The sequence below is a fragment of the Alternaria postmessia genome (assembly GCF_024291825.1).
Source record: "Alternaria postmessia strain BMP 2775 chromosome Unknown scaffold_88, whole genome shotgun sequence".
NCBI lineage: Eukaryota > Fungi > Ascomycota > Dothideomycetes > Pleosporales > Pleosporaceae > Alternaria > Alternaria postmessia.
In genome coordinates this window covers 39,255-61,775 of record NW_026260161.1, presented here as the reverse complement: position 1 = coordinate 61,775, position 22,521 = coordinate 39,255, and the positions used below count along the sequence as shown (strand labels likewise).

Sequence of the window (22,521 nt, the reverse complement as noted above, 5' to 3'; positions counted from 1 at the left end):
GAGTCAGTCAGAAGCAATGGCTGTGTGTCTGCGTGTGTCTCGAATGAAGATCAGATGAAGGCCTGGCCGTGGGGAGGGTTCCATATATCTTCCGCCGTAAACAATACACTCTCCACGCCTCGCTCCGGTCCGCATGAAACGCTTTTATTTGGCGCTCTATGATTTGCCTTTTGTTATGAGTCGGTGAGCGACCGCTCTTTGGAAGGGGTGCACTGTGGTTGGCGGAGCTTCCACGCAGCTCAGACCGCCCCTTCACAAAGGCTGCCATTTCTAGCTACCCTAGCCGTCAGCCCCGTCTGCTCCGCTGCGCCTGCGAGCTCATCCCGGCTGTCGGGGCACCTCGACCGTGACATGGCAGCCCATCCTTTGCCCTATCGCTGGCCCGGTCGCTTGCCCTATCGACGTGCGCACATGCGAAATGCAACGATGACTCGTCCACAAGGCCATCAATCACTGTCGGCTGCCAGCGAGCACGCTTCGCTGCCTTCTCCAAGCCTGCCTCGTCACTGTCAGGCGTCCTCACTGTAGCCACACGTTGCTTTGCAATCCTGAAGACTTGAAAAGCATCTGGACAAGGGATGTGACAGTGACAGCGGTTACACACCCCACGACTCATTCACGCCACGCCCGTCTCCGCGAGTATCGATGCGGATAAGATTTCGTTGCATAGCTGAATGCAGTAAGCTTAGTATCAGAAGATCATCTCGGGGATGAATAGGGAGACCCTTGGTGGCATCCCCACGCTTTCATCCGGCGGCATCTGACATCCGCAAAAGGAAATGCAAACGCATGCCCCGGGATACTGTCCGCCTCTCCGTGCGCCATGTGCAATAATGAAATGAATGGCGATTTTTTTACGGATGCTGCCCAAACCGTCCATCTGGCTGTTTGACGACTTGATTTGAGTGTCGCAGGTTGGCCACCCTTCGCCTAGCCGACCACAGAAGCCGACACACAGCCCGACCACAGGCAGATCCTCGCCGTTTCGAAACGGAACCGCTCCACAAAGCTTCCTCAAGTCTGAAGAAAGCCTCGGATCACGAACTTCCTATTTCGCATCGAGGTTTAGCCGGTCAAGCACATGGGGTGCATTAGTCGCCATCACATGCATTCGGCGAAGATGATCTCAGGGTCCAGTGGATGACATTCCCCACTCGTCGCCTCCGAGACAATTTCTAGCCTGCGGGTCCTCTTCACAACTCTCATCCACCAGTAGTCTTCCATAGCCGGCAGGTACTTTACAGCCCGTGGAGCGAGGTAGCATTGCCACCGATAGTTGTAGCGAGGTACATCTCGGCCCGGCATGGATTGTATACTCTTTCAACCGCCATTATCGCTCGCTGCGACGGTTTACAGGAGTCATACTTGCAGCCGCAGCGGATCCGTGCTGCCCCCGAACAAAGTCCAGCTACCTTCCTTTCGTTATCAAATTCCGAATTCGTTGCGTTCGCGTTGTACGGAACCCCAAATGCTCACGGCTGACCTGCAGTGCGCGGGAGGCTGAGTAGAGATCTGTAATGTCCGCGTCGCATGCAGTGAGCACACCCTCCCGTGCGCATCCATTACTGCAACGGTTTCCGCAAATACAACGCTTTGTGCCTATAAATTCGCAAGTATCACGAAGGAAACGGAGCACAAAGATCAGCCCTGTCGCTTGCATTGCGTGCAGCCGCGTGCGGGTGAATGCTGGAATAAAGCACCCTGCTTTCATCTCCACGTTTTCGCGACCCGTTTTTTGCCTGTACACTCTGCCGGTAATCTGGGGTCGGAGGCAAGAAATTGTCTGTGCTTGCTCTGGAAACTGGGGATCGTGAGTCCGTCCGCCCTAGCATGGAAGGTTCTTCCATCCTTCCATGCGGAACTACCGTTCCAGAGTGCTCGTGCGCAATTCCTCGCGTCGAGGAACGAACCATCCATATTGCCTTTGCCGAGGTTCTGTTTTACCCTCAAACCAGTACCATAGTAAAGTTCTGGTTCAGTTGCCGACTCGGTCAGAAGGTCGGTCGGGCATCCAGGCCACGTTGCCGCTACTCCTAGCCCCTTCGCTATTGCTGCACAGAATGCGGGTGGGCGACCGAGCTTGGAAGGTTCCAAATCGCGTGTGAACAAACTTTACTTAGCTGACACAAAGGGTTCCCTTGTTTGCAAGTTCGCATGCAAGGAACCACATGCCTGTTTTGCGCAAACTTCGAGATGCAGGGTCTGCCGACCCACGAAACAGCACCTGTTCATGACGACGTTTGTCCCACAAACGACATCAGCCAACACCCCGACGCAGCAGGTGTGCCGCCGTCTCCATCACGACCCCATCTGACCCCATGTCAACACCCGTATCACTTGCCTGGATGCTATCACCAAACTTCATTTATGACGTCGTTCTGCGGCAGAGCCGCACTAAACCGGCGGCACGGCGTTATTCCTTCATGCACCTTTTGCAAAACTGACGCCCTCGCCAAAAAGTCTCTGCTATGATATCCACATGCCAGTACGAAGTAAACGAAGTTCATCTCGGTGAAAATGCACGTGAGTGGATCGGTAGCATCATCGTGCTTATGGTGCGGCTACAGCCTTCAACTAGAAGCCCGTCACCCTTTCACATGGAATGTCCGATGTGGACCCAAACGATAAAGATGCTTGAAAGGGTAAAAATTTCAGCGCTCCGATGTGGAGTTTCAGGAGAGATACATCCGATGTGTTTTCGTCGTCCTGCGAACCCACGATTCATGGGTGCTGGCGAAAACCGGCCGGGTGCTGTGGCTGTGGAGCAGGTGTTGGAGCCTCAGTTTCATGCAACTTCTCAACACACACCGTGCAGTGGCGGTGAGTGGATACAGATTCAAAATTCCATTCACGGCCGCGGTCTGAGCGGTTCGAACGGCTCAAATAATTTCAGAATTTGATTTCTTTCACAAGTTAAATTCCCCAAGTTCTCGAACGCCCGCGCCAGGAAATCCAGAGCCAGATCCTACACACTACCAGACTTGATGTACTTTCCTCATCTGGAGATACAACCGCCAGTGTGGTTGTTTGAGAGCGTGCAGATGTACCATGGAATTATCGGCCTAGGCCGCCGTTGAGATCAGCAATCGCCCTGCGTCTGGCTGCATGTCACTAGGTACTCGACAGGCAGGTGCATGGTAAATAGCATCTAAAAGGAATAATCCGTTGTTGTGTACACAGTATACAACACTTGGTTGTTCTCGGTTGGGAATTTTTCCGCTTACAGTTGAGGGGAGGAGAAATTCCGGTAGCTGATCAAAACCGGAGAATTAATGGATCGTGAGGAGCAGACGCGGGGATGCACGCTGGGCACACAAGATCTAGTGCGAGATGGTATTTACCGAACTGTCATCTGTGACAGTCGAAATAGGCGATGTGTTTCACTGATAAACGATTTGCAGCGTGCATTTGGCAGCTTGCTTCCGAGCATTCGCGTTGGACGCAGCTACGAGGCTCTGACAGCTGCCACTCGGTACGACTACATCGTCGCATCCCTACTGTAACAGGATAATACCACCAGATAGTGTGTCACACCATATTTGACCTTGTTTGCGATATCTTATCGGAGTTTGCTGCACAAATGCAAGTCTTATGATGGAGGGGTAGATTCAACGGAGCCTCTTGGTACGCATTAACGAAGTCTACTCCTCCAGACGCACACTCACCAGGCACTGGTCACAAGACAAGGGGAAAGGTCTCGCCGCCTTGTGGCCCTCTCCGCCTTGCAGTCCCCTACATGTTGTTCCTCGGACAGACTATACAGCGTCTCAACATCGTAACAGACAAAGAAACCGCTGTGAGCGGTGACTCACCGCTTGACCACTGTGCTCCCAACACCGCTCACCTCCATATCGTACTTCATGCAGTGCGACACCTAAAATGCAAGAATGTCGATCCTTTGACTTCCGCTGTCGGAGTCGAGCTTGAAGGCTGTCAGATGGACAATAACTGCGAGCAAGCAGGGCTATGCCCAGTTGTTACCCCGAGGAGTCATAAGAAGGGCTACTGCCTTCCATTCCTCCACTTTCTTCTCTTATTAGCGCCTACACGGTAAATCAAGTTTATTACATGCCTATTTGACCACGCATACGATTCGCTAGTAGCTTGATCGGTCATTGTCTGCCTCGTTCAACTTCTTTCGCCGCGACAGTGGCGCTTCGTGGTAATTCTCCTCTTCTTCCTACCACCCCGAGTGCCCTCGCGTGGCAGTATCTCGTCGCTCATTCGCCTACGCGATAAGGCGAAGACTAGCCGCCTGGATGTATGTCGTGCATATGTCACTGTTTTAGGTGCTCCAATAAGCCTTACCCCACGCGGGGCATACAGTGTTCATCACGAGGGCGCTTGGCTATCCCCACGCCACACCACGACTTGACATGTGAATTCGCCTCATGGCCAGAAGCTTACAGCGGCTATTACGATCCATCTTGATGAATTCGGCATTTGTTATCCTGCTCATGTTACCATGGATCAAAGACGAGAATGCTCCGCTTCCCGAGGATATAGCGGTCATTGTCTTAGACGGGACGTGGGGTACCGAGTTAGGAAAGCCGGGGTGGGGAAGACTTGTGGATTCTGCCCTCCACAGTCCACACACTTTTTTGCCTCTTGCTCCATTCATTCTCCATATCGTGCTGTGGAGATATTGTGGGTTTTCTCGAGACCCTGATGTACCTTTGACCGGTTTTCAGTGTTTTGAAATGGCATTTTCCGTAACAAGAAGCTGACGGAGAGGTTGCGTCATTATGGAGACCAAATGGGTCTTCGTGGTTACAAGTCGAAGTAGAGCTGGTGATCAGTGGGTATTTAGGCATGATGGTGTTCGGCATGTGAAGTTGAACGGAAGGGATAGAGATGTAGTGACTGTGATGTGAACGTGTTGCTTACGTGGCAGTAATTGCGGAAGTAAGGAAACTCGGGTATTGCTTTGACTTGGATTCGCATGAACGGAGGGTGAGTTTAGCACATGACCTGATATCGCGGTGCAATGTGCATCGTTCTCTGCTTGTGGATGAAGTAAAATTGCGAAAATACGTGTACGTTCATAAGAAACCATGCTGAAAGTTGTGTGCCTTCATTGTGTGATTATATTGCAGAATACTACAAGTACTATGTTTGGGTCTTGGGTAAACGAACAGACGACATGCACTCCACCCAAGAAAGAACTGACTGATGGTCGCCGGGTAGTAAGTCACGCAATCCAAGGACCATCATCCCCGGGGACCAGTACGTTCTTCTGAGTCACCGCGTGCAATCTATGACCACGGTATACCATGTGCCAGAGAGGTCAACGCTTTCGTCACAGAGGCCACGGCACTTCAAGCCGGAGCCCAGTAGCCATCCCAGTTGTATTTCAGTACCTCGTTACCCCAAGACATCCATTTACTGACTAGGTACCGAGAAAAGACCTCAAGCGCACTGTAATCATTCGAATCCACCAGATAGGGTTCGAGTAACGTCTTCAGACACGGTTTCCGCGAGTGGATATCTGGTACAGCAGCGATGACTCTCCTTTTGACCGTTGGCGCGTGTGCCATCGTCGTCCACGAGTTGGGGGCCGCACGACCCAGCAGCAGAATTTCATAGGGCTTGCGCATGGTGCTATCAATGTCGAACATGGGCTCGCCTTTGGTCGTCGTCTTGATCCATATCCATTCCTCGATCAAGCCCACGTTCCACGTTTCAAAGAGTCCGCCAGGTCCAAGCACATGTTGTCTCAGTGACTGCTTGTTCGTGATCCAGACGCCCACAAGGGCATTGTGCTCGAGATAACTGTCGATATCCATGTTCAGTAGCATTTTCTTGAGGTACGGCATGCCGCCAACCTGCTCATATGCGCCCTTCCGCTTGGCTGAACGATTGGGCCATGGCGGATCCAGCAGCACTAGATCAAAGTGTCGTGGAAGGGTGTATTCGTTCGTGAGCTCACGAAACGAGGTACGGAAAGCGTCCGATGCAGTGGAATCGCTAAGGAAGAATGTGGAGCGAGGTGGTATTGTGAAACGATACTCTGAACCCGGCTGAGCAGATTGCGACGTATTTGTGGCGATCGCAAGTGCTACGGAGTGGTGGTTGGGGTTGTGAAAGGTACCCGTCCATGGTTCAGTTTGTGCGTCCGCAGAGACCGTTTCAGCGGCCTGCGTTGTGCTACTTGTAGTCTCACGTGCAGCGCGGTACGACATCATCCACTGTGGTGCCGTAGAGGCTGGTTCTGCAACCTCGGAAGTTGCGCCGAGCGAAGCCATCATCTGTTGCAGGTTGAATGCGGTATCATCTTCTTTCGTCTCGCCGGACGCTGCCCACTCCCTCATCCGAGCCTCGAGCTCTTTCTCGGAGATTTCGTCTACATCCATGACCTGTTGTTCCCCACGGACTGGCTCCTGGGTCATTAGCTTGCGCTGTGTGCACCACGGCCCTGAGACCTGTGCACGTATCTGGCGGAGTGCATGTTCAGCAAGAACTTTGTAACGTTGGTCATCAAGATGCAACGACAGGAAGTCGTGGTTAGAGGCTTCTGCCACTGTCGCATGCGGCGTGGTAGTCGTGTCTTGTGCCTGAGTCTTGTTCGTTCTAGACTTCTGTGTCCTGGGCCGATAGTCTTCTTTCGGTTCGATGGGAGTATCCAAGGGTGGAGTAGAGAGCAGCACTCCCGAGCGGTCGCCTTGTGCTGCTGCGATAGATGTTGGTATATCGATCAACGTGATGTCTCCCTCCACGTTCTGGTAGATGATGGGGCTTGGAGAAGTCATGACGGGAAGTAATCGAAAGGAAAGGACAATGATGGAAGATTTCCTACCAATTCTAGTCTTACGTCACAGCTACTTCCTGCTCGCGATTTCCAAGACCACACTCACGCATTCACCACATATTCTCATACATGCACGTGATCAACGATAACGAGGTCCTGATCGCAGACTTCACGATGCGCTTGTGGTGTTGAGGGCGCCATGGGAAGCATTTCCGATGGGTAGCGTCGGATGAAATGATCTGGGCTAAGTGCCGGCCGAAAGCAGCAGATCAGCCTCGGTAAACGTCATCGCCGTGGCTGCATCTCAAACACCAAACCACACAACGGCGTTGCTTTCTAATCCCCATACACGCGACCCCTTCCACGTTCTCAACCACGTTCCTCGTTGTAGCCACGCGAATCGACAACGCCAAGGAAATCGCATTTCACTGAATTCATGTCGCGGTAACCCCACGCAACTCAGTTCTGGAATGTCCACGGATCTCCTCCGCTATGACGGAAACAAATCGAATATCATGACGACGACTGCGGCGCCAACAAATCGCGCAAGCAACATAATACCAGACCATGACACGGCCATGTCAGCGAAGAAGGAAGGCGGCGCGGCCACGGCCTCTGGAAAGAAGAAGACGGATAAGAACAGCATGGAATATCTGATCAAGAGCGGAGTGGCAGGAGGGTTCGCCGGATGCGCTGTATGTCAAGACACACTTCATCACATGAAGCAAACCATCAAACGTACAAGTACTAACAGCCCAACAGGCAAAGACGGTAGTAGGCCCCCTCGACCGCGTAAAAATCCTCTTCCAAACCCGCAACCCCCAGTTCGCGAAATACGCCGGCTCTTGGAGTGGTTTCCCTACGGCAATCCGCGACATCTACGTCAGCACCGGAGTACGTGGTCTCTTCAAGGGTCACTCGGCAACACTCCTCCGCATTTTCCCCTATGCCGGCATCAAATTTCTCGCCTACGAGCAAATACGCGGTCGCATAATAAAAAACAAAGCGCAAGAAACGCCGGGCCGACGGTTCATCTCGGGCAGTTTAGCAGGCATGATGAGCGTCTTCCTGACATACCCCCTCGAGGTAATCCGCGTGCGCCTCGCCTTTGAGACAAAAGAAGAAGCCCGCAGTAGTCTCGTAACTATAGTACGAAAAATATACAGCGAGCAAGCACCACGAATATCGCAACCAAAGAATCCCATCACAGCAACCGCAACCCACGTCGTCGAAACCGTTACCCCGCGCTCCGGCCTTTCGAACTTCTTCCGCGGCTTCACACCCACGCTTCTCGGCATGATACCCTATGCGGGCGCCTCGTTTCTCGCCCACGACTCCATGTCCGATCTCATGCGCATCCCCATTCTCGCTCCTTACACAACACTGCCCAATACCTCTCGCGAAGAATCCAGCACCTCAAGCCACAAGCCCGCGCAATTGCGCTATTGGGCTGAACTGACTAGCGGTGGTATCGCAGGCTTCTTTTCACAAACAGTGTCTTACCCACTGGAAGTTATAAGACGGAGAATGCAGGTTGGTGGTGTCGTTGGTGATGGCCATCGGCTTAGTATACCGGAGGTTACGAGGAGAATCTACATGGAGAGAGGATACAAAGGCTTTTTCGTGGGGCTGACGATTGGCTATGTCAAGGTTGTTCCGATGGCTGCTGTCAGCTTTTATGCGTATGAGAGGGGGAAGTACTATCTGGGCATATGAATACGGGATCGATCGGAGAACAAATGATGATTCTGCATGAGCGGAGAGAACACAGATTAGAGTTGGACAGTTCAGGCGTTTTGGAGCTGAAATATGCAGAGGATTAGCTGTTTTTTCAAAAGGTGTTGTCAAGGTTGATAGTGTTGACCACGTACATAACATTGCGAGTACAGCGTGTAGATAGAAGATACCAAATATGCCACTACTGGACCTCAGACCATATCTAGTGTGTTTGATCATCTTGCACAGCTTTGGTATTATCCATTGAATCTGTGTCGCTCGTTGCAGAATCGATTTCATGGTGGCTATCGACTTGATCTCAGAGGTGTGTTCCTAGCGAATAACTTGGTAGTTGAGGAATGACATTATAGACGCTGAAGCCTGACGTTAATATTTGATACAAGAGTGAGAACGTTAAACTACAGTTCACTCACTTTTGTGTAGTAACAACCCCCAGGTTTGAGGAAAGAGCCATCCTATGTTGTTATTGGTACCTGCCACAACCACTAATTACTGCCTATATAGCCAAATCATCCGTAAAATCAATCCATCCCATCTATAAACCAAGAGGTTCACCCTTAGTGATAGACGCCTTGAGGCTTATGACTCGAATCTTGTGGGGGCCGAGATGGTCAGACTTCAAAAAGAACTTGATGTTGTATCTGAATTCCTCATCAGATACTTCGGTCGTGTCGCCCTTCTCCAAGACCCACGGTATTTCTCTTTTCATATCCTCCCACGACATGTCCTTCTTAGGGTCTATATTGCCGACGCTACCCAAAGCATTTGGAAAAAGTTTCATCCTGATTAGCGTATATTCCACCATCAGGAGAGAGCTGAAAACATGGAGAACTGGTTGCGCGACCCCGCTTTTGTAGACCACAAATATATTGTTACTGCGACTTCCAAGCCGGAGCTCGAACTGAACAGCTACTACGGAGGAGTAGTATGGATGACCGAGAGCGTCTAGTCTCGTCTGTAGGAACACGGCGTCCGAGTGATCCCACAACCATTGCGGAGTTACTCGAAGGATCTCGAGATATTTTTGCTTGGGAATATGCAAAGCATTCTTCCGGGAAGCAGCAAGGTGAGTGAAATCATCGGTATGATGGAAGTCAGTTCTTATATAGATCGTATCTTCATATGTTCGTGTCTCGGTTATGTAGTCACTATCGTCAGAGCTAGAGGACGCATTGTGATCCTCCAACCGAGGGAGCCTTCGTAAACGACCATACAGACGCGGTGCTAGCTTTCGAAGGCCAATCTCACGAGTCGCGGAGTCGTCCGTAGTCGCAATTTGAAGGACGTAAGTCGACATTTCCGGCTCCTGGCGCGATGATCGATAGAATAATTTGAAGTCCCCAGTGAGCAGAAGACCTCGATTTGTGATGGAGAACTCAGGTCCTAACCCTGAAGAGGTCTTTTGGAGATCAGCACTGCGTGCGAAGGCAGCTGGAGAAGTAGCAAAGACTTCAACAAGACTGTCCCACTTTTTGGTGCGCGGCATAACAACATTGTCCCATCCTAGTATAGTGAGATCGTTACTGCGCTTGATAATTTCTTCTTGAAGACGTAGGAACGCTCTTTTGCCCTCTCCATATATTAATGGCATATTGATCTCGAAGATACCAAGAAGACAGTACGCCATATCTTCAGTACGTTTGGTGACTCGCTTGGAAGCCCAGGACATCCGTGCACCAACAGACTCCTTGTATATCGCTTTTGGCTTGAGTAAGACCTTAGTAGGAATTGAGGTGAACTTGGATATAGTGTCGGTGTGGTCCTTCCTTCTCCCCCTGAACGTCCAATCTTGATCGTAAAATTCTACGTTCGATGGAGCAAGTAGTTCCTGTAATGTCCAACCTAACATTTAGGTATACAAGGTCAGTATATATGTCATATTCAGTCCGTAAAGAGACATCTCTTACCTCTAGTGAACCAACGGCATTTGGCAATTTGATCCTCCAGTCCCACATGGGCAGGGAGATCTTCCAGGGCAACATAGCAGACCTTTGCTTGCCTGTACCAATTATACATTGAGTTGATCGACTCTGTTAACTCAGCACTGCTAGACTTATCGACTATCACAAGCCAAGATCACGTTAGCGAATATACGAAGGATGATTTTGCCATGAATTGTCTTGTGCCGAAAGTAGAGCTACTCACTGTTTTGATGTCAGTGATACGAACCTGTCATGTATATTTTGTAAACTGACCTGCAACATGTATCCACCCAGATGTACTGGAGCTTATCTCTTTTGGCCTGCTTCGCGCACGCGTGGATCTTGTTCCATCCCAGTTTATGGGGATTCGCCATATTCACTACATCGAGATAAGTGACCTCATCGCTATCCGCGCCCCATGTATGTGAGAGAATGGCGTATGGTGGTATATCACCCTCGTAATGCTCGACGAGGCTGAGGTCCTTGTCATCGTCGAGGCGTAAAAGACGCATCGAACGAGATTGTACGGAATTACAAATAGCAAGCAATGCTATTGAGGAAGGGGTATACAGAGAGGTTGCGATAGTTCTCTATTGACGGAGAAGGTGAGATGAGAGTGGGTAAGCGCTGCGAAAGGGAGTGGGGCAGGAACGCTCAAGGCTGCAGTAATCATCACGTGGCATTGTGAGTTTGGCGAGTAACGACACTTCCAGATGGTATTCAAATACAGACGAACGAAAGGTGAATTTCTTAAGACCTTATCCAGCACGTCCATCAAATCAACTGAAATGCGAATCTCTTAAGGCCTTGATAAGAAAACACTTAAGAGTATATCATGATATGACCATTGGACATTTCCAAAGCACCCCACAGTAGTGCCACGCCATGCCATGCCATGCTAATGCTGTTACCACCCACCCATACATACCCCAACACTACTTGAGCGTATCAACCAACTCCCTATAAATCTTCTTCAAATCCCTCACATCGCCCTCTAGCTCCTCGACCCTCTCCGTCTTCTCGCCCAACATATCCAAGGCCGCCTCCTCTCTAACCTGCATCTCATCCATGCGCTTCTCGAGATCAGCGACCCTGTCACCGTTTTTGCGCGCCTCGTCGACTTCGCGCATGAGTGCTACGACTTCTTCCCTCGCCTCGTCGCGCTGCGCGGTGAGGCGCGCGAGCTCCTCTTTGTGTGTTGCTTTTTCTGATTCCAGACGGCGGACTGCGGCGGACATGCGCTCTACGAGTTGGACCGAGGGGCCGGCGCCGGCGGTGGAAACGGATATCATGTCGTTGATGGTGCGGTGCGGCGAGGATGTGTTTTCAAAGGGGTCGTTGTCGTGGTCGATTGTGTGGATCGAGGGTGTGTCTGGGACTCCTCCTCCGGCGAGGTTCGACATGCTGGACGGAATCGAGTCTTGTCGTTGAGGGGTCCCGATTTCTGGGGTGCGGACTTTGTTGGACTTGTTGTGGCGGGAGCTCGAGGGGCGGCGTGAGGCTTCGTCAAACATGCGGTCCATGGGGGACATCATGGGTAGGTCCATGCCGCTGGTGATGGAACGTGGGTTTGGGCGGCGGTTGTAGATACCAAGTGGATCGGGCGAATGCCTTCGTTGGGCTATAGAGGGTGAGTCTGTCCGCAGGTATTGAGATTCGCCCATTAGAGATGGTGTCTGTATTTCCACCTTCCACTTGTTCTTCTCGTCTTCTATTCGTTGTTGGAGCTCAGCCTCCCAGACCTTCTTCTCTCGCTCGAGTTCTGCCTGTGCATCTTGTGCGGCAGACTCTGCTTGCGTGAGCCTAGCTTGCAGCTTTTGGGCTGCAGCACGCTGCTCGGTCAGGTCGTGCTCGAATGCTCGGGCTCGCTCGTTGATGCTCTCGAGCTCGTCTTCCAGTCGACGTGCTTTTGAGTTGACGTCTCTTGCTTTCCGCCTGACGTCAGATTCGCGCTTCGCCGTTTCGTCTCGGTCCTTCTCAAGAGCCGCGACGCGAGATGTCAAAGTGGTCTCAATACCTTGCCAGTTCTCGGAAGCTAACGAGTACTGAGTCTGCAACGTCTCGATCTGTCGCAGAAGCTTGGCCTGTGAATCGCCAGTCGCTGATGAAGATGCCTCTTCTGTGCGGCTGCGGAGCAATTCTAGCTTAGATTCTAGATTCTGAATCCCATGTCAGTGTACATGCATTTGCAAAGGTTCGTCATCACTTACAGCAATCTCGCCACGCAGTTCCAGCTCGGCGACCTTTGCCTTCTCCTGTTGGCCCTTTGCTTCATCTCTGGCCGCTTGAAGTTCTCTCTTCGCACGGTCTTCGGCAAGCTTCTTCTCTATCCGCACGTTCTCAATGTCCTCCTTCAGCGACGCAGTGGCCCTCTTCTCTGCTTCCAGCGCGCCAGACTGAACCCTCTTTTCGGCATCTTCTGCCCGTGAGAGCGCATCGCTGAGTTGTTTCCGCAACTCGGATATTGTAAGTCCAGCTTCCTCGCGCTCTGCTCTAATAGTCTCGATATCCTTTTCGATCCTGCCTACAATTTTCAGCTTTTCCTGCGCAGACTTTTCCGCCGCCTCTGCGCGCCGTGCCCTTTCCGACTGATCAGTGATGCTCTTCTCCGCCTTGGTCAATCGCTGCTTGAGAGTCGCAATTTCCTTGTCCTGTTCCAAAGCCTTGGCGCGCATCTTCTTGATAGTGGTGAGATGCTTCATCTCCGTCTTTGAGAGCTTCTGGCCCTCTTCCATGAGTGCAGCGATCTGCGCATCCTTGTCTGCCAGCTTCTTGTCCACCGGTGTTGCTCCAGAGTCAGACTTGGCAGCCTTGGCAGATGCAGCGAGTTGCTCAGACATGTATGTCAATTTGGACTGTAGAGCATCGATTCGCTCTAGGTGTGCGTTGAGCTCCTCGCGGTTGTCCTTTAACGTCTCTTGGTATGTGTTCTGGAGTAGAGATAGCTCGACTTGTATTTCTTCGGGGTCTTTGGCTTCGGGAGGCGGTGTTGGGGTAATGGCGTCGACAGAGGGTCGCGACGGGTCGCTGTCGAAAGACTGGCGTGGGGAGGATGTCTGTGGGGTGACAATGGAGGGTATCGAGGGCATGGACATGGTGGGAACAGGCGTCGATTTTGGTTGTTCGGCTACCAGAGGTGTAGGTGGTGGTGAAGTCGCTGGGGGAGAGACTATGGGCGCAGGTGCTTCTACAGCGGGTTGTGGTGTCTGTGAAGGCTCCCCGGCCTTACTGCCATCTGACTTGGTCGCCTCATCTTCTTTCACTGTGGTAGCTTCTTCCTTGGACGGTACAACTTCCGTCACTGGCTCAGGCGCCTTTGAATCTATGCTTGCCCTCGGCGATGCGGTGACGGCATTTACAGCAGGACTTGCTGGTCTCGACCCCAGATCCGACGAGGTTCTTGCTTCAGATCCCTTATTCACGGCCTTGGCTAGACGGTCCTGGAGGCGGGAGTTGGGTCGGCTTCGTGACGAGTTGCGCGAGGCTTCTATGCTGTTAGCCTTGCGAAGGGCTATGGTATCATGTCTCTGACAAGGCTACCCACCTGGCTCAACTGCAAGCTTCTTGTCCGTCGCCGCCTTGTCTGCGCCTTCCGTTCTGGCGGCTGCATCCGGGCCCGCGCCTGCTGGCTTTGGGGTGCCATCCTCGGCCAGTATCGTGTCGAGTCGCGACTCCAAGCCCGAGATGGCGCTGTTCCACCAGTTCTTCCCACTCATCGTGCCGTTACAGCCTTGTTGCGTGTGGCGACTCTGTTCCTCGTCTGTGGAGCTTGGCTAGCTTTCACCGTGCACTCGTTCTCCGCCTGTGTTTGTTCATAGCTCAATTGCGCATAAGGCCAGGTTGGTCTGTTGGACGTGGTACGCGGTCAGCTAAGGTTTCGCGGGGAGTTGCAGGCTAAGACTTTCGCAACAACAACAATAACCACCACCATGCGTGGAATGCAGTCGATGTCCGAGACTCGAAATTGCTTGTCGCAGCTAGACGATGCCCGTGTAAGCGAAATAGCCCCCGTCGTATTCGTGTCCTCACGATTCCTGCCGCGCAAGCCCTCAGCATGACGGATGCCGTAGCACGTAGCCAGACAAACGCCGATTGGCTAGCCTTCCGCTCTGCCGCAACTCCGCCCTGACGCAATTCCCACCACCACAACTTATGCAGGGGACTTGGGTCCCGGCCATCGCTTCCGCATGTGAATCGAGGTATGCCATATCTTCACTTTGGCATGGCGGGTACATGCGTTATGCTTTTTTAGACATGCAAATTCAGATGCACTTGCATCTTACGATGGCTACTCGATTTGAACTAGTCTCCCTAGTGGCATCGCTTCTGCCGTCTCTGACGACGACGATAACATTTCTTTAGTTCTGCCTGATAGTCGTCGTATAAGTACACAGATAGCTTCATTTCGTCCATCTTTTCCGCCACACACAACCATCCACCATTACCTTCAAGATGCCTCTCGCTGTAAGTTATTCTCCAGTCTAGTATCATCTTCTTATCCTTCACATGTACCGTTTCTCGAATCGTGTTTTCAAGATGACTTATAAATTACCAACACTAACCATTACCAGGCCGTCGGACAGATGCGTTCAATGGCCTCCATGGCCGAGAACCTCAAGCAAGCCCAAGAACTCTGCCAAAAAGCCCACAAGGCAGGCGCAGCCGCCCTCTTCCTCCCCGAAGCAGCAGACTACCTAACCACATCTGGCGGACTCAAGCTCTGCAAATCTGTCCAAGATTCCGAATTCGTACTCGGGCTCCAAGAATCCGCAAAACAATACTCTCTACCCATATCCGTCGGCATCCACGAGCCCACAGACGATGGAAAGAAAGTCAAAAACACCCTAATTTGGATCACTTCTGATGGCGAGATCAGATACCGCTACCAAAAACTCCACCTTTTCGACATGGACGTCAAAGACGGCCCTCAAATGCAAGAGTCTGCAGGAGTAGAACGCGGCGTACATCTAGGCGATCCATTCGACAGTCCCATAGGCAAACTCGGCATGCAAATCTGCTTCGACCTGCGATTCCCAGAACCTGGTCTCGCCCTGCGCTCGCGGGGCGCACAAGTTCTTCTGTACCCCGCTGCTTTTACCACTCCCACGGGCAAAGCAGGACATTGGGAGATTCTCATCAGAGCCCGTGCGATTGAGACGCAGAGCTACATCATTGCAGCTGCGCAGGTGGGTGTGCATGATGAAGAGGGCAAGAGGCGCAGTTGGGGACACAGTATGATTGTGGATCCGTGGGGGAAGATTGTTGCAGAGCTAGGGGGTGATGAGGGCGAGGGAGGCAGTTGGAAGGATGAGGGTGAGATTGCGACGGCTGAGATTGATCTTGATTTTGTGAACCAGTTACGCAAGGACTCGCCCTTGAACAGGAGAACGGATGTTTATGCAGCGCTTTGAAATGGTGAAAATTTAAACATTGCATAGCGTCATAAGTGGCTATATGATGGGCTAATTGGGTATACAAGTCTGCTAGAAATGACCGTTTTCGTATGCAAACATGGAAAATGCAAGATTCAAACTCAAATCTGACGCCCTACCTTCCCATCCCCATCCTCAAACATTCCTTCCCTCCAGCAACCTTGCCTTGCCCGCCAAACTCAGATACGCGAGCGAGTGATCCCGAGTTTCCAATTCCCGTTCAACCCTCGTCCTCACATCCCCCAACCCACACCCCATGCACTCTGCCAACCTCTCCAACAGCGTCGTAAAAAGGCTCCTCCCCTTGCCCGGCTCCCGCTGAGGTCCATGCGCTCTCGGCGGTTCAAATTCGCCCTTGCCGTCCCCCCAACAAGGCCACGCCCAGTCATGCGTCCCATGGTCGACATAAAAGTTGAGCAGCACAGTCTCCGCATCACCCGTATCGTGGTGCAGCAGGCTATCCGAGATGAACTCGGGACCGAGAACTAAGGCGGCTTCGGCAAAACAGAATTCCAACTCGCAGCGCAGCGAGACTTGGTTGGCGTCCATGAAGCGGCCGTAGGTGCGTTGGTTTATCCAGCCGGAGCCGTGGTAGCGGGCGGAAAGGGTGGCGTGGTGGAGGATGAGGTAGATTGCTGTGAGCGGATCCTGGGGCAGACTCTTGATGTATGTGAGTCGATCTGTGTGGGATGCTAACGAGATGACCGCGTGTTAGTTGAGAGTTGGTTACGAAAGACAAGGTTTGTGGAGTGGAATATGTGTGACTGACCAATCGATACGAGCTTGTATAATAGCAGTAACCCTGCGTTCGCAAGGCTTATGTTATGTCGGAGAACGGCATTGAAGTTGTGTTCGGAGCAGAGGGCGTCCATGACATCGTCTACAATGTCGTACTTGCTCACACAGTCCGCTAGCCAGTCGACGTTTAATCTTCCATCTTGGCGACTGAAATCGGTTTCCGCGTGCCGTAGCTCCTTGCGCATAAAGCTGCCTGTAATAGATTTTTCGTAGTTTTTGAAGATGGCGCAGAGACGGGGATGAGCAGAACGTATTGCGGTTATGAGCGTGCCGTCGTTGAAAGGGAGGTGTTGGATCGTCTTCAAGACGAGCTCAGGAGGAATTCGTGGCGAAATTAGGAAGTTGAGATAGGGAGATGGATCGGGGAGAGTTGCCATGCTGTGCTATAGTATAAGGTATGTGAAGCGCAAGATAAAAGAGTGGTTGTATGCTTGTATGGGGTATGGTGCTGAAGAGAGGTAAGGAGGAAGACCAGCAGCTGTATCGTTATGGTCGCGACTTGTAGCTCTTCTGAGGTAGGAGCAATTCAAGTTGTACTTGCTGTATAGGTCCTTGGGGATGTAAACCGCACGTATCTAGGCCTCGGCATAGGTAAATGGTCCCACGCATACTATATAGTTAATCAGTGAAGACCATGATGGGTGACGACGGGCACCATGATGGCGAATCATCCTCATGATTAGCATCGCGTCAGGTACCAAAGTAACGTCATTCGTTTACCATTGCGATTGCAGAATCTGTGCATGTTTGTCGCGTGCTTCACAGAGGTGTATACATGTTATAGTTTCCAGTTGGCATCCGTGCGTGTCCGGGTGCGCAGACTCGAAGCATTGAATGTAGACTGATCGCTGCGGGTAGACGCTAGACCCGCTGCTGATGACATGCCGGCAGAATGGGGGCTAATGCAGGTGATGAGTGCGATTGCGCAATAGGTCCGAAGTGCAGAACACGCGGGGTGTGAGGGGCTGTAAGAGGAGAGAATGTCGAGGTCGGGAGGGCTGATCATGAGCTAGTGCCATCCCAACCAACCAGACAGCTCTACGCATGACGGAAGTAACCAGTACCATTTGCAGACAGAAACTCCGTTCCGAACATTTCCATAATCCATATAGTAGATGAATGCGCCATGACCCTGGGTATCGTATAGACTCCGTAAATGCAACATTACACATCATAAGTATATCGTCTCCCTACAGCAGATCTATGCCCTCCCTCTCCGCAGCCTGCAGTATGAAGCTCCTGGTCTTCGCATCTGGCGCGAGATCCAGCGGTAGATTGCCATCATTGTCCTTCTTATCGTGCTCCGCGCCCATGGTCAACAGTAGCAGCGCCGCGTCTCCATGCCCCTCGCTCATCGCATGGTGCAGCGCTGTCATGCCGTCCATATCGGTAGCATTCAACGGACTCTTTGCTTCTAACAACGCCTTCATCATCGGTACGCTGCCCACTGCCGCTGCTCGGTGTAGTGGAAGTTGACCCCTCTTGTCCTTTGTCCGCGCACTCGCCGGCGGCTTTTGTGCCAGCAATGTCCGCGCAATATCGAGGTTGACTTTCGATGCGCAAAAGTGCAAGGCAGTTTGGCCGTTATTGTTCTTCGCGTTTACTTCGGCATCTTTGGAGAGCAGTAAGTCGACTATGGCCTCTGCGTCTTTTCGGGAACACGCCATCATGAGGGGCGTCCAGCCGGAGCCATCTGTCACGTCGGGGTCGAAGGACTTGGCTTGCACGAGAGTTTGAACGATAGGGAGGTGGTTGTAGGATACTGCCCAGTGAATGGGGAGACGGTCGTCTGGGTCGCGGAGGTTTGCGAGTTTGGGGTTTGCGGCGAGGAGGGAGTCGACGCGGGATGCTGGGGTTGTTAGAGTTGGTTGGCTGGGGGAAAGTTGTAGATTATAAATACCTTGGCCCTCTCGGCAGGCCTCGTGTATGGCATATTTTGCTTTGTATTCTTCCATGGCGTTGGAGGTGATGCTACAATGTACTACACTGGTGACGTTGACGCGTATGTTAGCCACTTCGCAGCTCAGCCCAAGAAAGTTAACCCCGCTATGACCGAGGCACGGAGATCGCCGCCCCGTGAGATCCTAGTGTCAATGACGTAGTTACCAAATGTATGTCTCTCATGATCACATTGCATCGGAGAGAAAGTCGCAGCGGAAAATTGCAACTTATAACTCTTCCTTACCCACGATCTATCAAGAGCCTGAGGGGATTCATTAAACATTACATCTTCGCTGTCTACATACTGCTCTCTCCCTTTTACGAGCCTCACCATTTCCATTCTCTTGTGACATGCAGTCCTCGACAGTAGCAGTATCGAGCACAGGCGCGACAAACTGTCTAGGCAACTCAAAGCTAGAATGCTGACCAGCTCCTGAGGTCAAAGTTCAGTCCCAGTCTTGTTTCGCTACCGCAAAACCGGGCTCGTACCATAGGGTCTGTCCCGAAACGCCCTGATGCCAAACGCGCATAGTAGTTCCACAGCGACTCAAAGCATCAATCATGCCAGGGACGAATCTATGAATCGACTCATCTCGCTCCGTCATATAATCGGCCCAAAGCATATGCCACGCCGCCTTAGTGTGTAACTCGAGGCTTTCAAGTCGTAAAGCTGTCACTGCGTTGACGATGCGCTTTGTAGCCGCATCTTGCTCTTCACCTGTTGTGTGCTTTCTGCATAGTTGTGCGAGTCGCACACAGCAGATGCTGGTAATGCTCAATGACTGCAAGCTGGTTGGGAGCACTTGTGAAGTGAGTATGTGGATGAGTAGACTTCGATAGTTCAAGTCGATAAGCTCATCGTCTATAGTGAGGGTGGTCAAGCTGCAAAGTGACTTGAAGCTATAAAACAGCCGTCTAGGGTACCGGCACCAATGGATGCTTTTGTAGCTGGCGAGACCTTTTGGGTCATGAATACTTAACCTCTCCAACTTGTGGAACGGATAAGGAGCATTGCGGTCGTCCATTTGCTTCATGTGGTATTTGTCACGCCTCTGGATAGCCTGTTCACCTTCTTTCTTTTCGTTGTCGGTAGCGTCTGTTAAAGGGGGAGAAGAATGTCGACTAAAAGGATCATAGAGTTGAGTTAGGTAGGTACTCGAATCATATATTTCCAAGGTTGGTGGGGTCAAATGATCCTCCTCTGCAATAGCGTCCAGTTGGATCCATGGCCAACCGATGACGATACGCGTTATTGGCATCTCTAGCAGCCTGGTACTGAGGGTGATATCATTTATCTCTTTCCCAAGACAAATGATCATCGCGACTTTGCCGTCGATGACCGGCGCATAAGCCAACAATTGTTGGAGCCATCGCTTTGCTAGAAGCCTCGACGACGACGACGACGACGACGACGACAAAGGAACAAACTCTTCGAGTAGAAGTTTCACCTCAGCCAGCTTCGGCCAGAGTGACGTAGAGCTGTGGGTGCTCGGAAAAGTGTTCGTGTGCTCCTTGTCGGTCAAAGTGAACGAACGAATACGCCCCGCCAACTCTCGATGATCGAATATGGTATTGAAAAGTAGGCTTATCCTAGCATGCTGTTGGTCCGAGAAGGTGAGTTCGCCGTACAGGTATGGTTCTGCTATCGTGCGATGATATCTCGAAGTCTTCAGAAGGGCCGACAGATCTTTCTTGTCGAGACGCTTTGCGATATTCTCGTCTATCTCAGTTGAGAGACGGTTCATGGCGGGCGGTCGAGATCGCGCGATCGGGTGTGGGTAACGTTAGACATCTGTAAAGAGCAGAGAACAGAGAGAAGAAGGCGCGTCTGCAGTGTCGTGGGCACGGACCTCGCGACACGTGTTTTTGCTTTCACCTCACTGCGGTAACCTCGAAAGCGGGGCAAGTACATTAGGCAAACACGTTCAGTTTTTCTCATCATGTGGTGCTGATGTAAAGTTGTGTTTCGATTGCATGGCTTCCATGGTACTGCGATGACCCATGGACAACGAGCCACTCACACCTACCGCACTACCATCGTCACCATCGTTGAAACCAACCATGTATGTACATATGGTTGGAGAAACCATTTCATTCACTCGTTTCCAGGGCTGGTTACCGTCAAATATGGTTCTCGCCTGAACTTGAACAATATCTCAACCATGGTATACTCCGGTCATGTGCTGCTGCTGGAACCTAGCCGTGTAAAGAGGTTATATATTGGGAGGTTAGGCCATCTGCTCTCTCCTCTCAACACATACCCTAAAAATACCCGCGGTTTCCGAGTTTGATAATTTTGCAAGCTATAAGACGACACATCCTCCACACTCGATAACAGACAAGCACCTCTAAATCTAGCGCCACCATGTCGCTCTCAGAGCTTTCGACCGAACTCGACGGGCTCATCATACAGCAGCTACCTCAATGCGCACTCCACGCCCTAACGCTCACTAATAAGTACTACCGCGGGTAGGCAGAGCCATATCTATACAGGAATATCAAGGTACACGATACGAGCAAATATTCTATGGCGCGTCTTGCATTGAACCTAGTCGTCCGCAAGGAGGTTGCTCGGTACATACGAAGCTTTCAGTTGGTTTATACCCGTGAGAACAGAGTAAGAGTACGCGCTTCTGATATTCTGAGAATGGTGAAAGCAAATCATCTGGAAACCGAGATCTTTAATGGTCGCGTCGAGAATGTCCGCGAAAACTTCCTCACAAGGTCACCAGAAGTAAAGAAAATCATACAAGATCTCGCGGGCCCCTTGTGCGGCCCTCAATTTACGCTGAAAAGGTTCACTGGCCAATTCCTAGGTTTTTTGCTTACGATCATACTTCTTCTCGCAACCAACCTCGAACATCTCCAGCTGGAGGATATCGATGATGAAATTCCTCATGAGGCCTGTTGGGAACGATGGCAAGGGTCCACGCAAAGAGCATCCGGAAAATCTTACCCATTCAACAAGTTGAAGAGTCTGGAGTTGTCGATCGGAGCAGAAGCGAGTATCCCGATACTACCACCTACGGAGAGCTTGAAGATTCGTGGTCAGGGCGATAGCCGTCTCTGCTGGCTACCACACAATGACCCTCGTGCCATAGGAGGTATGTGTAGTCTTGAACTTCAAGACGTCCTGATAAATCAGGATGATCTCGAGACGATGATATCACTGCCTCAAATGCACAATATGAAACACCTCAAGATGACTAGAATTGGCCACCCTGCTCTCGAAACTTACAACTATAGACGTTTGAGTCAATTGTTGTCGACGTCCCTCCCAGCACTGAAGACACTCGAGTGGACAGGCGAGAATGGAGTTCATCTTCATGGAACGAGAAGTCCATTTGGCAGCTTCCGTGGATTGATGCAACTGGAAGAACTTACGCTGGACTACCAATACCTTAAACCATGGACGGCAGTCGCCGTTTCTTTACATATTATACACCCTGAACATATCATCCACCCAGAGGCTTTCTTCCCAGCGAGTTTGAAGGTCCTCAGGATTACGAACGTCCCCTCACATGTCCTCATGAGCCTGCAGCGGGAAAGTGCCAACTATATCCTTGGGACTGCTAAGTATCTTGGCCTTTCCAGGTTCGACTTGTATACCGACTTGCCGTGGTCGTCGTCGATTGGCATAAGTTGGATGGAAGCCATTAGGAAGTTTCTGGCGGAGCTGGTGTCTAGCTTGGACGATATTGGTACGTCGATGCGGATATACAATCACATAGATCAAGACGATTCGGAGTTGCTCTGCGAGAAGGGCTATGTGCTTACATGTTCACCGCGGATATGCATGTAGCGCTTGAAGCTTCCTGTAGCTACAATTTCTTAGCGAGTCTTCCCGCTAATTATCGAGAGCTTTCTCTAGTGTGCAGTATGGTCGCGGTCAAATTTGGCCGTCTCGTGGTGCCGTAATCGTGGGTGGTGGCTGAGGCTAGGT

The 22,521-nt window shown here is 51.5% G+C and overlaps 6 protein-coding genes across 6 annotated transcripts; 2 read left to right on the top strand and 4 right to left on the bottom strand.

Annotated features, from left to right (window-relative positions):
- Positions 1 to 5,318: 5,318 nt before the first annotated feature.
- On the bottom strand, positions 5,319 to 6,749 carry J4E82_009347 (uncharacterized protein; the record flags this gene model as incomplete). The annotated part of the gene is made up of 1 exon (XM_051735572.1): positions 5,319 to 6,749. One exon carries the CDS (start codon positions 6,747 to 6,749, stop codon positions 5,319 to 5,321), a length of 1,431 nt encoding a protein of 476 aa, XP_051584673.1.
- A 469-nt stretch (positions 6,750 to 7,218) lies between these two features.
- Positions 7,219 to 8,464, top strand: J4E82_009346 (uncharacterized protein; the record flags this gene model as incomplete). The annotated part of the gene is made up of 2 exons (XM_051735571.1): positions 7,219 to 7,443; positions 7,511 to 8,464. The coding sequence occupies 2 exons, from the start codon at positions 7,219 to 7,221 to the stop codon at positions 8,462 to 8,464; spliced, it is 1,179 nt and encodes a 392-aa protein (XP_051584672.1).
- A 556-nt stretch (positions 8,465 to 9,020) lies between these two features.
- Positions 9,021 to 10,501, bottom strand: J4E82_009345 (uncharacterized protein; the record flags this gene model as incomplete). Its single annotated transcript, XM_051735570.1, has 2 exons — positions 9,021 to 10,327; positions 10,393 to 10,501. The coding sequence occupies 2 exons, from the start codon at positions 10,499 to 10,501 to the stop codon at positions 9,021 to 9,023; spliced, it is 1,416 nt and encodes a 471-aa protein (XP_051584671.1).
- Positions 10,502 to 11,342: 841 nt separating this feature from the next.
- On the bottom strand, positions 11,343 to 14,123 carry J4E82_009344 (uncharacterized protein; the record flags this gene model as incomplete). Its single annotated transcript, XM_051735569.1, has 3 exons — positions 11,343 to 12,566; positions 12,618 to 13,891; positions 13,952 to 14,123. The coding sequence occupies 3 exons, from the start codon at positions 14,121 to 14,123 to the stop codon at positions 11,343 to 11,345; spliced, it is 2,670 nt and encodes an 889-aa protein (XP_051584670.1).
- Positions 14,124 to 14,859: 736 nt separating this feature from the next.
- On the top strand, positions 14,860 to 15,818 carry J4E82_009343 (uncharacterized protein; the record flags this gene model as incomplete). Its single annotated transcript, XM_051735568.1, has 2 exons — positions 14,860 to 14,871; positions 14,979 to 15,818. 2 exons carry the CDS (start codon positions 14,860 to 14,862, stop codon positions 15,816 to 15,818), a joined length of 852 nt encoding a protein of 283 aa, XP_051584669.1.
- Positions 15,819 to 15,974: 156 nt separating this feature from the next.
- On the bottom strand, positions 15,975 to 17,014 carry J4E82_009342 (uncharacterized protein; the record flags this gene model as incomplete). Its single annotated transcript, XM_051735567.1, has 2 exons — positions 15,975 to 16,531; positions 16,609 to 17,014. 2 exons carry the CDS (start codon positions 17,012 to 17,014, stop codon positions 15,975 to 15,977), a joined length of 963 nt encoding a protein of 320 aa, XP_051584668.1.
- Positions 17,015 to 22,521: the final 5,507 nt, after the last annotated feature.